The sequence below is a fragment of the Anolis sagrei genome, chromosome 4, assembly GCF_037176765.1.
Source record: "Anolis sagrei isolate rAnoSag1 chromosome 4, rAnoSag1.mat, whole genome shotgun sequence".
Classification (NCBI taxonomy): Eukaryota; Metazoa; Chordata; class Lepidosauria; order Squamata; family Dactyloidae; genus Anolis; species Anolis sagrei.
Window position 1 is genome coordinate 129,949,047 of NC_090024.1, and position 15,814 is coordinate 129,964,860.

At 38.0% G+C, this 15,814-nt stretch overlaps 1 protein-coding gene across 2 annotated transcripts in view; it reads left to right on the forward strand.

The window, feature by feature from the left end:
- RC3H1 (ring finger and CCCH-type domains 1) overlaps window positions 1-13,776 on the forward strand; it is a 61,193-nt gene extending 47,417 nt beyond the window's left edge. The window contains exons 18-20 of one of the 2 annotated variants that reach the window (XM_060774394.2): window positions 1,594-1,758; window positions 3,419-3,525; window positions 5,922-13,776. In XM_060774394.2, the coding sequence (XP_060630377.2) occupies window positions 1,594-1,758; window positions 3,419-3,525; window positions 5,922-6,075 (426 nt within the window). In that variant the 3' untranslated portion in view covers window positions 6,076-13,776. The remainder of the gene's footprint in view (window positions 1-1,593; window positions 1,759-3,418; window positions 3,526-5,921) is intronic. The other variant, XM_060774395.2, reaches the window with a different exon arrangement.
- Window positions 13,777-15,814: the final 2,038 nt, after the last annotated feature.

Here is a 15,814-nt window from a genome sequence, read left to right on the forward strand (position 1 = left end):
TAAATGGAATGATAATAAATAGGGTAAAATAATAAATGTAATAATAATAACAATAAATAGGGTAAAATAATAAATGTAATAAAATAATAAAGTAAAATAATGTAAATGTAATAATAATAATAATAATAACAACAGAGTAAAATAATAGATAACTTTACCTCGAGTATAAGGCAAGGGAGGCTTTTTCAGCCTAAAAAATGGCTTTAAAAACTTGGCTTATACTTAGTATATACGGTATGTTTCCTGCCCTTTCCTTCCTAGTCTACTAAAAAGTCATCATACAAGTCTTAACAGTTGATTTGATTTATTGTCGAAGGCTTTCATGGCCGGAATCACTGTTGTTGTAGGTTTTTTCGGGCTATATGGCCATGTTCTAAAGGCATTCTCTCCTGACATTTCGCCTGCATCTATGGCAAGCATCCTCAGAGGTACCTACCTCTGCGGATCCTACCTCTGAGGATTCTTGCCATAGATGCAGGCGAAACGTCAGGAGAGAATGCCTCTAGAACATGGCCATATAACCCGAAAAAACTTACAACAACCCAGTTGATTTGATTCCTTGAGATGGCTTTCAGTTCTGGTATAGCAATGACTAGAATAGGACATATTAGTCCAGTAATAGTAACAGTCTTTTGAAGAGATGTGATGGTCCTTGAGAGTCAACAGCTACTTCAATTGAAGAATTCCTAGCAGCAGTCCCTTATTATCTGTACTGTCCTTGAAGCAAAAGTATCTGGAATTATTTGATCATTTCTTAAGGAAAAACTGAGTGTGATACCATGATAAGGAATACTAAAAATGAAATGTGTTCATTATGGATGGCAGGTTCTAAAAAGTGAAATATTGGAAGTTCAGCTTCAAACAGTTCATATGAGGAGGAAAAATAGTTATGTAAAGAAACCAGGATGGATGTCTAAATAACTTTCAGTTGAGATAAGATTTAAAAGGGATGTGTACAAGACGTGGAAAAAGGACGAAATCAGTACAGGAATAACTGGCTAGTGTAAATGAATTCAAGTCTCCAAGAACAGATGGACTATATCCAAGGGTATTAAAAGAACAGGATGAAGTTCAGAACCTCAGGAGAAGTTCCATCAGACTGTTTCTTTACAAAGTTCTTCTCTCTCAATGATGCAGTAATTTTAGTAGAGCCAGATGTGCTTCAGATAATACAAAATTAATTTAAGTAATGCACTGCCACTAGATGTACAGATGGCTATAAGCTTGGATAATTTCAGAGAACTAATATGTCAATGACTCCGATTATGATATTCTCAAGGCCATCTGTTTGCTACAGGAAATAAAAATACCTGACGGTTTGCTTGCTTTGTCATTTCTCTAACTAAATTTCCTGGTTTCACAAATTGTGCACCAACTTGAAATTAGAGATCAAACAAGTTTTTGAAAGGTCAGGATGTTTCATAACTTATATCTCTGATTCCAGTGAATCATTATTTAATTATTAGTAAAACTTTTTTGGGAATGATGGCTTTTGGAACCCAGCAATATTCTGCATTTTTGGCCTGATTCCCAATGTCTGCATGGTGTATTCTGTCTGCTGAGTGATGTATGTGCTTGGCTTTGTGCATTTAGGGTGTTAGTAACAGGCTGATGTTGCAGAGAGAGGCGAATGCCTTGGCAGGCCAACCACAGCCCCCGCCTCCTAAATGGCCTGGAATGATCTCAAGTGAACAGCTGAGCTTGGAGCTTCATCAGGTGGAGAGGGAAATCGGGAAGAGAACTCGAGAGCTGAGCATGGTGAGCACTTTATAGGGGAGCAAAAGGGATGTAAGAGGTGCTGCTGCTATTGCTACTGCTTGGTTAGTTGCAGTGTTTTTTCGTACATCATAGGGAAGTGCTCTCTTTTGATATTTTCAGCCACAATGTTAGCCAGTCTCAATGTTAAGGAGCCTGGAATGATTTTTTTTTAAGATTTGTAACTTATATAGTTTTGTTTTACTTCATAAGCAATGTTTATGAGCAACCATATTCAACTGTATAGCAAAGAACAATACAGCTGAATATTGATTGACAGCAAACAAGTGCTTTTTCAGCAGGTCCTGTGTAATGAATCCCTTACCTTAGCTAACTGGCAAAAGCCTAAGGAAGTGGGCCTGGCGAAGCCACAGCATCCATTTTGGAGAAGGGAGACAGGGAGAAGACATCTTTGGTTAGATTTGCCTTGAGGGGGCGTGTTCTAGTCTAGGAGGCAAAATCAGAAGGCCTAGGATTGGTTAGGAAGATGGGGGCAGAGCCTAAGTGATCTAAAGGAAAAAGTGTCTTTTAAACTGAAGTTTGAGGGCCCAGTTTGCCAGTTGAGATTTGGAATGGGTAGAGAGAAGAAGTGTGGGTGTTGGTGAGAGCAGTTTGGGTTTTGAAGAAGTAGTTTGGGTCAGTCTTTTGTGTAGTATTCAGAACAGTTATTGAGTAAATAGCTGGAATACTGTGTGGAGCAGTACCCAGTTAGTGGTCTGTTCAATTCCTAAGGAAGGCTAGTTCAGGTTTTTGGCTAGATACCTAAGGGACATTTTTGGAGTTACTTTCAGAGATTCATTTCCTGAAGTAATTTTCTGTGTTGAAACTTTTAAGACTTGTAACCCAGAAGTTTTTAAGATCTTTACTCAAACGCAACCATAAGCATTTTATGCCAGTATTTTACTGAAACCATTAAGCATTTGTACCTGAATATTTGAAGCCTGTTCAATAAACGTTCTTGTTATTTTTATCAACTTATACCAGCCACAGTGTGAATACCTTTGTGGTCAAAGCATTATTCAAGTCAGCTTTTAACATCCTCTAAGAAAACTATAGTGACACAGAGTGCGTTACTGAACAACCTCTCAGTAATACCTCAGCCTGTTTATTATTAATATGGTAGCAGCGGAAATCTTTGAAGAATCATTTTAAGTCTCTCAGTTCCAGTGGTTCCCAGTTCCTAACTTTTAAATAAACAGTTGGTTCAGCAACCATGCTCCCTCTATATTTTTAGTGAGCTAGTCTGTAATGGAGGTGTTATCGTTATAATTTGGCTGAGTAGCATTGGGATTATTTTATATATATTTCCCCGTATATAAATTTAATTTAAAATCTTCCTTACTACTCACTGTTTTGTTATACTCTGCCATGCAACAATACCCATTTCAAGAGCATGTGGAAAGGGAAACGTATTGTACAACCTATAGACTTCTTCAGTCATGGTTACCTGATATTTGTGTGTTTTGGAAGCTTCATATCTTGATGAACTAGATAAGGACAAGTATGTCTAGGCTTATGCTTCCTTGTGCCGTGGCTTTTGTGTGACTTGGACTGTATAATTTAGTCTGGAGAACTACAGTTGTCCTTTTTTCTCAGCTGTGGAACAAGCTGTTAGATGTGTTTTAAAATAGTAAATTGAACATTTTTCTTTTCCTTCCCCAAGGAGAGCCAGTCTTCACTGGATATCAAAAGCAAAGTGGGTGCCAGTAAGCAGTCAGAAAATGGACAACAAAGCAAGGTCCAAGCTGAAGACCTTGGAGGGACATTCAGGTAACAGAACAACTTTGTTGATAAAACTGACTCAGATTGTGACATTGTGCATTAGGTTATGTGCTTTACCTTTGCAAGTGTGATTGGAAACTGCAGGAAGTTGAGAAAGAGCATTTACATCCTCAATAGCCTCGGTGTACTTTTCCTAGGGAGTCTGACTCATTATTAGCCTTTTTTAGGAATGTCAGCATGACAGTGGTTTCAGCTCTTTAGAAATATTATTATACGGGATTGCCTTAGACCTAATAACCAGACCAGCAAAACATCGGATCATTGAAGTCAGACTTGGCTTTACTTGCCACATGTTGGGACAAATGCTTGACAAGCTCTTCCATTTTTCATTTGCAACACAGCAGATTAATAACACCCCAAGGCTTCATGGGATTCTTTTGGCTTTTTGGCTTGCATGTTACATATGTCTTTTCTATGTATTTGATGCTTACTGTATGGCAAATAATTTAACATAGCAAAATATCTCATATGCTTTCCTCATTTTCAATTACTTGATTGTACTTATTTGTGGAGGTGAAGAAGTTGAATGTCAACTATAGCATGGTTCCCAACTTTTGGTCCTCCAGGTTTTGGAACCTCCCAGAACTCCCCACCTTCTTGGCCAACTGCCAGGAATTTGGAGAGCTGAAGTCCAAAACACCCGGAGGACCGACAGACAGAAACTCTTGTTCTACAGTGGAGCAAAGCAGCATTAACAAGTTCACATTGAGCGTTAGTTTCTTACTGAACTTATGGCTATAGAAGCGGTGGTTTCCCATGTATTTCTATGGCATTTACTTTCAATATGCTGAAGTTAAATTCTAATGTTTTATTGGTAAAAAAGTGGCCTACATCAATGTGTTTATCAGAAGTGTTATATGTCATTGAACTTCATTGAATAGCTATGCCAAGACATTCTTTAATGAGTTGAATGTACATTTATTTATTTATTTATTTACGACATTTATATGCTGTCCTTCTTACCCCAAAGGGAACTCAGAGAGGCTTACAAGGTATATATACATACAATACATTATATTATTAGCATAGTACAATATCAGTATTAAATATGGAGCCCCTGGTGGCGCAGTGGGTTAAACCCCTGTGCCGGCAGGACTGAGGACCGACAGGTTGCAGGTTCAAATCCGGGGAGAGGCGGATGAGCTTTCTCTATCAGCTCCAGCTCCTCATACGGGGATGTGAGAGAAGCCTCCCACAAGGATGATAAAAGCATCAAATCATCCGGGCATCCCCTGGGCAACGTCCTTGCAGACGGCCAATTCTCTCACACCAAAAGCAACTTGCAGTTTCTCAAGTCACTCCTGACACCACAAAAAAAGTATTAATTATTACTATATTGTACTATACCATTATATTGTAATATTATGAGAATATTACATGTAATATAAATATATAATTATAATATCATACTATTATTAGTATTATATTGCATTACATTATAATATTATAAATATTATATGTATATGCAATACATTATATTACATTATATTATATTATTAGGATAGCACAGGAGACAAGGTGGAATATTCTCACTTCCCTTCCCTATGCCCTAATTCTACTTTCTAAAGATGACTTTGAAAAGGAACAGCTAGGGGAGTAAGCTTTGGACTTCGCCATGTTTTTGTCCTTTGTCTAGTAATTGTCACTGTTCATGCTCCACTTGAACAGGTCTTAGCATATCACCCTAGTTACTGAAATACTGAGGTTGGTAGATCAAAACAGGTCAAACATTTGGGTGTTGTGTGGTTTCTGGGCTGTATGCCCATGCTCTAGCAGCATTTTCTCCTGATGAGAAAAAATTCTCCTTACGTCTGTGGCTGGCATCTTCAGAAGATCTTCAGAGGATGCTAGCCACAGATGCATGCATAGCATCAGGAGAAAATGCTGCTAAACACAGCCATACAGCCTGGAAACCACACAACACCCCAGTAATTCCGGCTGTGAAAGTCTTTGACAATACAGATGTAACATCACTATAAAAATTGAGGATGTGGAAGTAAGTATGCACTCGCTTTTACAATGCAAGCAAAACACTTGGGAGAGTATATTTTCCTTTAATGTGTGATCTGGTTTTACTCTATTAAAATTCATTTAAAATTTTGATAGAAATGGCTTTAACAAACATATCATTTGAAAGCAGGTTCACTAAAGTTCAACATGGGTTTTTTTTATGATTTTGTACAATATTTAGAGCTCTCAATGTGACTGTAAGGTTGCGTTATTTTACTCTGGTGTTGTAACCTTCTCATCATAGATCGTTATTGATATTCCGGCATAATGTAGACAGTTGTGTTAAAGGTCTCAATTTTACTCAGTTTCTCTCTCATGCTTCCTTCCTTAATGGCTACTGGTGTTCATTTCCCTTTTTGGCATTTTTTCCTCAGCAGTGACGTTCCAAATGGATCAGCTTCGACCCAGGAAAATATTGGCCTTCTTATGAACAAAACTACAGCTCTGAGTTTGTCGGAGGATACTGAAGAGGGAGGAGAAGACCAGGACGCGCAAAGGACTGGAGCCATGCCTGCTTCTGCTCCCTGAAGGAACAGGAATATCCCTCTGCTTCTGTCAGAGGCTACAGTGTCCTTTCCTTGGGATAATGGGAGGCAGTGGGCAAGGACTGCAACAGCGGCAAGTCCTGAGACAATGTGCACACCATCACTACTAGAAACAAACCCTGCACATAGTTCACATTAACACATTTTTTAATTAAAAAAATGAAAATTAGCAGTATCTGCAAGCAACTCAGATTAAATTTGTTTTTGTTCTGTGAATGAACTTTATTTTAATAACTTTGGATGCCTTGGATGCCAGGGCTTTAAAAAACAGAATATATATATAGGTATATGTATATGTATACATATATATGTATATGTATATATATATGTGTATATATATAGACACACAGACACTCTGTTTGTTTGATTAATTGTATGATCTTAATGAGGTAGATTTCTCTTTTATTTTGGTATTATTACATACCCAGTGTATAATTCCTTCTAGGCTTCTTTCCTTTCCCCTTCCAAACAACCTCACTCACTACTGCTTTGGGGTGAGTTTCAAATGAAAATAGGAAATGTAATCTGGGGTAGGAAGCTCCAAATTTCCTGTTCCTGTAGCGTTTCGGAAAGTAACTCTCCTCATAGATGCTAGATCCTGCCATTACCAATAATATTTTTAAAGCTTTGAAACTTTGTGAAGTGTTTTACATGACTTTCGCAGTAGCAAACATCATAGAATACACACACACACACAAAACCATCAGAGTTGAAATGTTTTAACTTATTTCTGAAGAAAGTGGCATTGCTTAGCAGTTCATTTGATATAAAATAAAATGTATTGATCTTACCGCCTTTGAAAGGCAGCACATGTATACTAGCTGCACTGATGGGTAGATGAAAAACAGTCACCATTTAAGTAGGGTTTTTTTTAAAAAAAATCTGGAAATAATTGTAGGTGTGAATTTCAATGACATAAAGATGTGGGGAGCAAAATGGGAAATGAAGGTTATTTTCCTTGTTTCTTTGTTAATGTCCAAAGCAGAGATTCTGCAATTATTTGGTGCATCATAAAGGTGGATTATATTTAACGATATTATAATGTCAGGAAGGTTTGGCATTAGCATATGTAGAGAGCTGCTACAGTTTGATTTTGGATATGATTGACAAATGTGGAGATGAGAAATGCAGGCTCCTACTTAGCATTCCTTCTTCCAATCTTGATTGTACCCAAACCTGCTCTTAAATGTCATTGGTCTATCTTGAGGGGAACTCACTGTCAGCTTCAATGTCCGACAGCCCGAGCCTCCTCTGGATAAGAGAAACAGTTGGCTTCCAAGAAAACAAAACTCTTTGTGTTTACTTTCACTAATTCTGTCTTAAAAACAACACTCTTCGGGATTTGCATAAAATGGAAACTCTTCTCACTTCTGTAGATTCCGTTGTTCTTCTTCAGATGCCACTGTTACATGCTATGCACATTTTGACTTCCTTCTTCCTCACTCTCCTGCCTTTACATGGGCTGAGATACACTGCGTGGAAATCCTTTTTAAAGCTCTTGTGCATCTTTTAGACCTTTTTCTCCATGTAAATTGTGCTATTAAATCTTGGGAAACACTGGCTATGTAATAAGTTGAAGCATTGCTTTGGTTGGGTAAAAGCCGAAGATTATTAATCTTGTTTTAGGTTATTTTTCTTCCTTTAAGGTCCCTTAAGGTAAAACCATCTGTCAGCTGTTTTGCATCGATATGATAAAACAAAATGGGAGAGGGTACAGCCTACCTGTTGCCTACCAGTAGGAGATTCCGGGCAGAAATCTCTTCTGACTAGTGATTATTTATGTTGCTTAGTCAAGGCACCACATTTATATACTATTTCACATTGAATTTGATTCTATCCTATGGAGCTCAGTGACTAGAAATCTTACAAATTGGCTTGCAATTTGAGCATTTGGGTTTTTTTATTTAAATAAATAAGTAAATATTTGTGTATATATACTCACACATATATATGTTGTTATATCTTTATATACACACATATATATTGGGAATGTTTTAATGATTTTACATGAAAGCAGCTGTTATGAAGCATCTGGAAGGTAGAGGCATTGGAAAGAACTTTCAAATGGCTTTTGAACTCTCATCCCTTTCCTTTTTCTTCAGCTATGCTCTCTGTGTCATATATTGGAAATATTTTTTCTCCATTCCCATCACCTCCATATCTTTACACAAATTTTTGGTAGAACAACTTTCATTTAAATTAGGTTGAGAATGTTCATCACAACTTTCTTAGGCAGACTGAGAATAGTATGCTGTGTAATAACTAGTTTAACTAACTTTCTTTGTAAAGGTTCTTGTCCATTTACTTTGACACAATGACTACGTTTTCCATGAACCAAGTACATTATTCTTAATCTGAAGTATCTAGTCCAGAACATAGTTGTCTTGCCTTTGTTTAGAAAATAAAAGTCTGGTTCATATATATTAGAAAGGAGATGTTTTTCTGTTCTGATTAGTCTTTACTGACCAAGGGGAGAGAGAATATACATTTTCATTGAAATCTATATAGATGTATATACTAACTGTAAAGCAGGACCATATTGGTTTGCTCAGCTGTCCCTTATCTACATGTAACTAGACCATTTCTAATATGCATATGCCTGTACAGACTCTGCATTGAATGGACACTTGTGTGGTCATGGACATCACAAGAAACAACATTTCTACACATGCCTGAATTCCCTTCTGTACACTGACTCATTGTAACACATGGAGGAATGTGTAGAGTGTGTGACAATTGTATTATTGACACAGATAGAGACTTTACTCCTATAAACTTAGGTGTTCTGAGTGTGAGCTTGCAAAGGAGGCTTTTAAATATTTGTCCCACTGCTTTCCCGTAGTTGTACTTTGTGTGCGGTATTCTATCTAGTTGAATGTCCTGTTTACACTAGCAGATAGTTTTGTTTAACCTCTGTCAACCCCATTGATATTGGCTTAGTTTCCTGTTTTCCCTCTCCCTTTTAGGTAAAAATTTTAAAGGTGAATTCATGGAATTAGGGAAAAAGGAGGTTCGGTGAAATTATCTTTCACTTGAAAAAAATAGTGTAACTCTCACCTGGCTTTTTTTATAAACTACTTTTTCTTGTGTTTGTACATTGAGATTTTGCACTACCATTTAATACGTAGAGAAGATAGAAATACTTGCTTCCAAGTTAGTAAGCAAATTGAGGAAATACTGAGAAATTTCTGTTATGCAATAACTGAGTGGCTTCCTAAAATCAGTCTTCAGAATCTTTGAAATTAGAAGTGTATAAACTTCAGAAATATAAAAATATGCTGGTGATCTCACTGCATCAAAACAATTCTTCCCTTGTATGTAGTTCCTATCAAGTGGTAGAAATCAGGCCCATAAAACTTTCAACTTATGTATCCATATCTGGGGCCCTACAATCTCTTTGTCTTCACATCAGCTTCAAATCCTATACTTTTGGTCACTGAACAGATCTGAAAATCTTTGCCTTCCATCAGCAAGGATAGAAACAAAATATATGTGCATGTTTATGCCATGATCATAGGTAAGCACTTCACAGACCTTTGTTTTTGCATTTCATATTAGGTTTAATTAGAATTAGACTCACAGTTACGACTAGTTAACCACTCGTAAGATTAACACATCCTTTCCACTGTAGTGTTTGTGATATTTTTACACTCCTTGTTACCTTTAAACACAGTAGAACGCACGAGATATTGTCTTCATACTTAGCTACTAATACATCATAAAGTAGGTTTTGTCATGTGTGCTTATTTAAGCATTGATGATTCAATGTCAAGCATGTTATGTGAAAAATTACAGGTAAATTTGAAGAATTTAATTTACGGCCCAGATTTCAGAATAACATTAAAGCAATGACTTGGTGTACGCAGAAATATAATTCTGCTATTTTTCAGGCACATTTATGAAAGGATGTTCCTTGTTCCTTTGAAAACAAATGTATTATAGGTAAAAGTAAACATACCTTTCTGTTCATAGTCTCTCACATCCACTTAAATGGTTTAGGACATGGAGGACTTGTAGTATCCCTTCTATCTTTGTTCCTTTGAAAACAAATGTATCATTGGTAAGAACAAACATATCTTTTTGTTAGTCTCTCACATCCACTTAAATGGTTTAGGACATGGAGGACTTGCTGTCTCCATTCTAACTTTGTTCCTTTGAAAACAAATGTATCATTGGTAGGAACAAACATACCTTGTTGTTCTTGGCCCTTCACATCTACTTAAATGGTTTCGGACATGGAGGACTTGCAGTATCCATTCTAACTTTGCTATTCTTGTCTTTTCACCTATCCTCTTCTGGCATGCCCTATCATCCTCTCTGATCATGCACCTATTGACAGCTTGCTGCCTCAAAATAAAGCGTTCAGATGAATTTGCTTAGCCAATAACTTCTGTGAAGTTGCCTTTTCTAACGGTGTTATTACTCAGTGATGCACAATTGTGGTATTGCCCCTACTGGTAGGCAAATGAGGGGGTCTGTATAAATGTGGAAAATATCCCTTTTTTCCTTCAAGGAGAGCCAAAGACTTGTACTTCATTCATGATTTGTTTTGGTTTTTTGTTTTCTTTTCCTGCAATCTACTTTACTGCTCTAGCCAGACTGAATGGAAAATCTTGTGATATTTTGTTTTCAGCTCTTAAGAGTGGTAGAACAATGTAAAAACTCATGACTGTCAAACCGTCGAAACATATATTCGATGATGGTGAATTATAGAAGCACATTTCAGAAATGATGTGTTTAAGCATCAGTATGCTTGCAGCCATTTAACCTAATTCCTTTAGTCCTTTTACAAAAATATCTTGAACATCCTATCGGAGAAAGGGCTTATTTTTTAAAAAGTTCCTGTTTAATTTCATTGCCCCTGCTTGAAATTTTCTAGTAAAAGCAATTATAGGAATATGTTTTAAATAGAAACTGAAACAAGACTTTAAAATAGAAGTAGCATCAAATGGAAAGAGATTGAGAAAAATAATTGCATAAAAACACACACTGCATGCTTATTTTCCCAGGCAGATTTGAGGTGTTTAGCTGCAGGAAGTATGTTGAGTTTTATCCTGGAAATGTGATATCATCTACCCATTTGTCTGAAGCATTACAGCAGCCCATCCGGTTAGACACTCCTCAGTGCATTCACCATAAAGTCAACCGTATGTAAGTGATAAGCACCATATTTATGGTTTTGCTAATTTTGGGCGCATGGGGTATTTTAAAAGTAAGCAGTCCCATAGAGTTATCTTCCTAATCATTCTCAATATTATCAGTTACTTGCATTGTGGTCTATATATGTTTATGTATTTTATATAGCTTTTTCCATTTCCTGAGATAGCCCTGCCCAGTTTTAATCTGCTCGTTCTTTTAGCTTTCAGCATCCATGCCCACAACCTGCATACTATTGTAAGCAGGATTCCTAATTTTATACCTGGGATGTAACATGAGTAAATAACTATGGGAAGAATGGGGTGGGAGTTCTGTGTATTCTCTCCCTTTTTCTAATGGTGGCAGGCTAAAGCACCAAATTGTGACCTGACAGACCTACCCAGATCAGATACCTAGATATTTGTTGGCTTATTATGGTTTACTAACTCAAAGGTTAATATTATTAATTAGTCTTTGTAGCATTGGGGTGATTGTTGACAGCATTTATATTATGCATCCAGTCTCCATATTGATTTGTTCCAGAAAGAACTCCAGAAAATTACACATTGAGTATATTTGGATAATATTGGTAATGCATGGTTTAATGTTAAAAGTGTGAGCCACATCAGTAATGAAGTCGATATGCTTCCCTCTCAAGGCAGCCATGAAAGTGAGGTAGTTTTTTATTTCAGTTTCATACTAGATGCAGCGTGTTGTGTTTACAGAACACGGCAGAACTCTGATTAATCTGTGATTAGTTGAAATAAGCTGACTTCAAATTGTAGTTTTATTATACTGGCTTCTTTGAACAAATCGTAGGTTGAGATGAACCACACTTTCGTATTTGGAAATTGTAGCAAGTCCATCATTTGTAAGACATGAATCGCGGCTAACTACATTTCTTATAGAGAGCAGAATGATATATATATAGAGAGAGAGAGAGAGAGAGAGAGAGAGAGAGAGATCATTGAATGGGAACCCAGAAAGCTCTCTCAAATTCACCATCAGCCCGGTTTGTGGACTGACCTGGTTTTGTTTGGAATTCAATTTGAATATTCAACAGCAGCTTGTTGAGTACTTATCAGCTAAATAATACAATCTGAGAAGCAACAAGTTTTTATCCCTATTTGCTTAATCATCCTAGAGATGATTCTGTACTTACTAGAAGGGCCATATTGGCGAGGTGCAAAAGTTACACTGAAACGAGAAATGCTCCCTTCCCTTACTACTGCAATGAGGTTTCTGTGATATTATGTTAGATATGGCAATAGACTTTTGCTGTTTTAATGTTATGGCTGAAATAATTGCATTTTTAATTTCTTTTTGAGATTTTGAGAGGCAGTGATCATTCCCAGTTTTCATTGTGATGATATCTTAAGATTTTAGTAATAGCATCAGTAACTAATTGATGGTTGGATAGCTTCTGTTCTGATGATTAATACAAGTTTTCTGTGTTTAAATAACCTACATATGTATGGCTGCTTTTTTCCACAAACAAAAATGATCTAATTTTAGGTTAAAAAAATATTACAAGTTTGGGTTTTTTCCAAAAGAAAAAAAATACGTAATTCTGAAAATTAAAGTATTAGACATGCTGATGTTACATGTATACATATCTTTTATAAAAACAAAATCCTGTGGAGTATTTGGTGTTTGCTATAAACAAAATTTGTTTGCTTTTGTATATGTTAAGGTGATGTTCGGCACAACTGTAAATGGGAATGTCTTCCACTCAGATCCTGCTGACTGTGTGGGATGCGTGCAAGAAGACCTTCTCTGTGCCCTCTTGTTGTTAATGTTAGTTTGTTGTGGCAGACAATACTCACAAGTCTTTGGCATCCAAAACCAGATTGTGTAACTGGATCAGAATCCCACAACTGGATTTACATAGGAGCTCTTACCAAGTATAGCATTAGGTAAGACAGCCAGGGATGAAGAGCATGATTTACTAGTAATGCAAACTATGTTGCCTGCTGTCTTTACAGCGTTCTGTTTCAAGCTCTATACACAACCCATAAAGGGATTCTCTGCTGCCTATTGTGAGTTTACAATTGCCTTGCAGTCTCTGCTTGCTATGTAAGCAGCCTCTTTGCTAACCATGTACCCCTTTCCTTGAAGGCAACCTTATCAACAGCATGGTGGCATTTTTATTACTTTTCAAAGACTAGCAGTCAGTAATCCAGATTTTGCTCTTTGTTTTTTGATCATCAAGCCTTCCCCACTCTTCCTTCAAGAGTCCCCTGGCCATTTCCAGTTGTGGGATTTCTTTATATGTGTGTGCATTCTTTATGGTTCTGTGTGTGAGAGGGGAGGGGGGATTAAGCCAAGTTTCCTTTGGTCTTTTTAGGATTGTACCAGTCTCCCAGAGACATTCTTAAGTCATTATCACCTTTTTGGGTGGAATTCATTTTTTTAATAACTTTTTTGACATTTCGGTGCATATATGCTTGGGATAAAGCTCATGTAATTTACCAATCGTATTGATTGTATGTGATTGTGCCCTGCAGAGGTATATTTAACAAAAAATAAAATTGAAAAAAAATTAAAACAGTCTTATGTGATGTTGATAATAAAGACTCCAAGACACTTTGAAGAGTTGGCGAATTTGCTTCGTGTTTACAGATGTGGTCACAATTACCGTATATTCTGGCATATAAGACTACTTTTTAACCCAAGAAAATCTTCTCAAAAGCCAGGTGTCGTCTTATATGCGCGAGTAGTCTTATTACTTACTTACTTACTTAGGTGATCCCTCGTTGGACGAGTAAGATGGTCTTCCATTATGGGTTTCCTTGTGGGTCCGCATGTGGCTGTGGAGCCCTATTCTTGCTCTGCATCTTCTTCCACAGTGAGGGCATTGGTTTCCAGGTGGAAGGCGGTCCCGGTCGGGGTTGGCTTGATGCGCCTTCCTCCTGGCACATTTCTCTCTTTCACCCTCCACTCGTGCCTCTTCGAATTCTGCAGCACTGCTGGTCACAGCTGACCTCCAGCTGGAGCGCTCAAGGGCCAGGGCTTCCCAGTTCTCAGTGTCTATGCCAAAGTTTTTAAGGTTGGCCTTGAGCCCATCTTTAAATCTCTTTTCCTGTCCACCAATATTCCGTTTTCCATTCTTAAGTTCAGAGTAGAGCAACCGCTTTGGGAGACAGTGGTAAGGCATCCGGACAACGTGGCCGGCCCAGCAGAGTTGATGTTGGAGGACCATCGCTTCAATGCTGGTAGTCTTATACACGGGAATTGTCATATGCTGGAGTAGCTTTATGCATGGGAGTCGTCTTATATGCTGCCGTAGTCTTATACACCTGGAGTCGTCTTATAGAGCGGGTGCTGAAGCTTCTAATATGGTTGCTGCATATTGTGGGGGAGCTCAAAAATGGCAGTGGCTGTGTCCCTGCCGTATGCAGCAACTGTATGAAAGCATTAAGGACGACGCTGTACAAGAATGGTGGAAGAAAATCCATTCATCAGGATTCGTGGACTTAATGCAGTCCCGATGGTGAGATGAAGGGGCACCTCACCGAGAAGGTGTAAGTGAAGGGTGGAGCAAGCTGCAGACGTCCGGGGCACCCGGGGTATGGGAAAAAGACATAGAGTGGCCCTGGGCCCAGAAAAACACACCTCTTTTACCTGTCTGGCCCGCCCTTGTATCCTATTACCGTACCTCCTCCTCTGCCTCTCTGATCTCGCTCCTGAAGACTGCAGTGAAGTGGGGCATGTGCGAGATCTGAGAGACAGAGAAGGAGGTACGGTAATAGGAAAATTACCATATTGAAATCAAATCTGATGCTTTTTAAATTTGGTGTGTGTTGGAAGAGGGGTAGTCTTATACGGCGAGTATATCCCAAACGCTATATTTTAACTGGAAAAGTTGAGGGTCGTCTTACACGCCCAGTCGCCTTATATGCCGGAATATAAGGTACATTTGGCATTAATTCCTTCCCCCCCCCCCCCCCCCAATCATGAAATGAGCATCCTGAGTTTGCAACTTGTCAAAATGATAACAAGGTAGGCACTTCACTGTTTCAGGAGGTATGTTGTGAGGGTATGTGTGTGTGGCTCCTTTCTTATTATGCTATATAAACCACCACTAAACATTTTTTGGGAATGGGACAGGAATTATTTAAAATAATCCCATTTTATACTTATATTTACTCTCATCCCTCCCTCCTGAATCGTGGAGGCTACAGTTTTGTGAAGCATTGGAAGTCTCAGGTGGATATTCTTCTTTTAACCCCATCTCAGCCCTGTGATACATTTCCCTGGGAGATCACGGCATGACTGTCGAAAGTAGTAGAGCTGATATGGAGGCCTGTATCAATTTCATTATGTGTTTGCTGTCAAAGGTTTTCATGGCTGGGATCACTGAGTTGCTGTGAGTTTTCCAGGCTGTATGGCCATGTCCCAGAAGCATTCTCTCCTGACGTTTTGCCCACAACATGGCCATACAGCCCAGAAAACCCACAGCAACCCATTGTGTGTGTGTTTTTGTCACTTGTTCACTTCTGGCGGCCCCATAAATTCCATAGGGATTTCTGAAGGAAGAAATACGTGTTTTCCCCCATTCTCTCCTCTAAAATGTATCCCACATT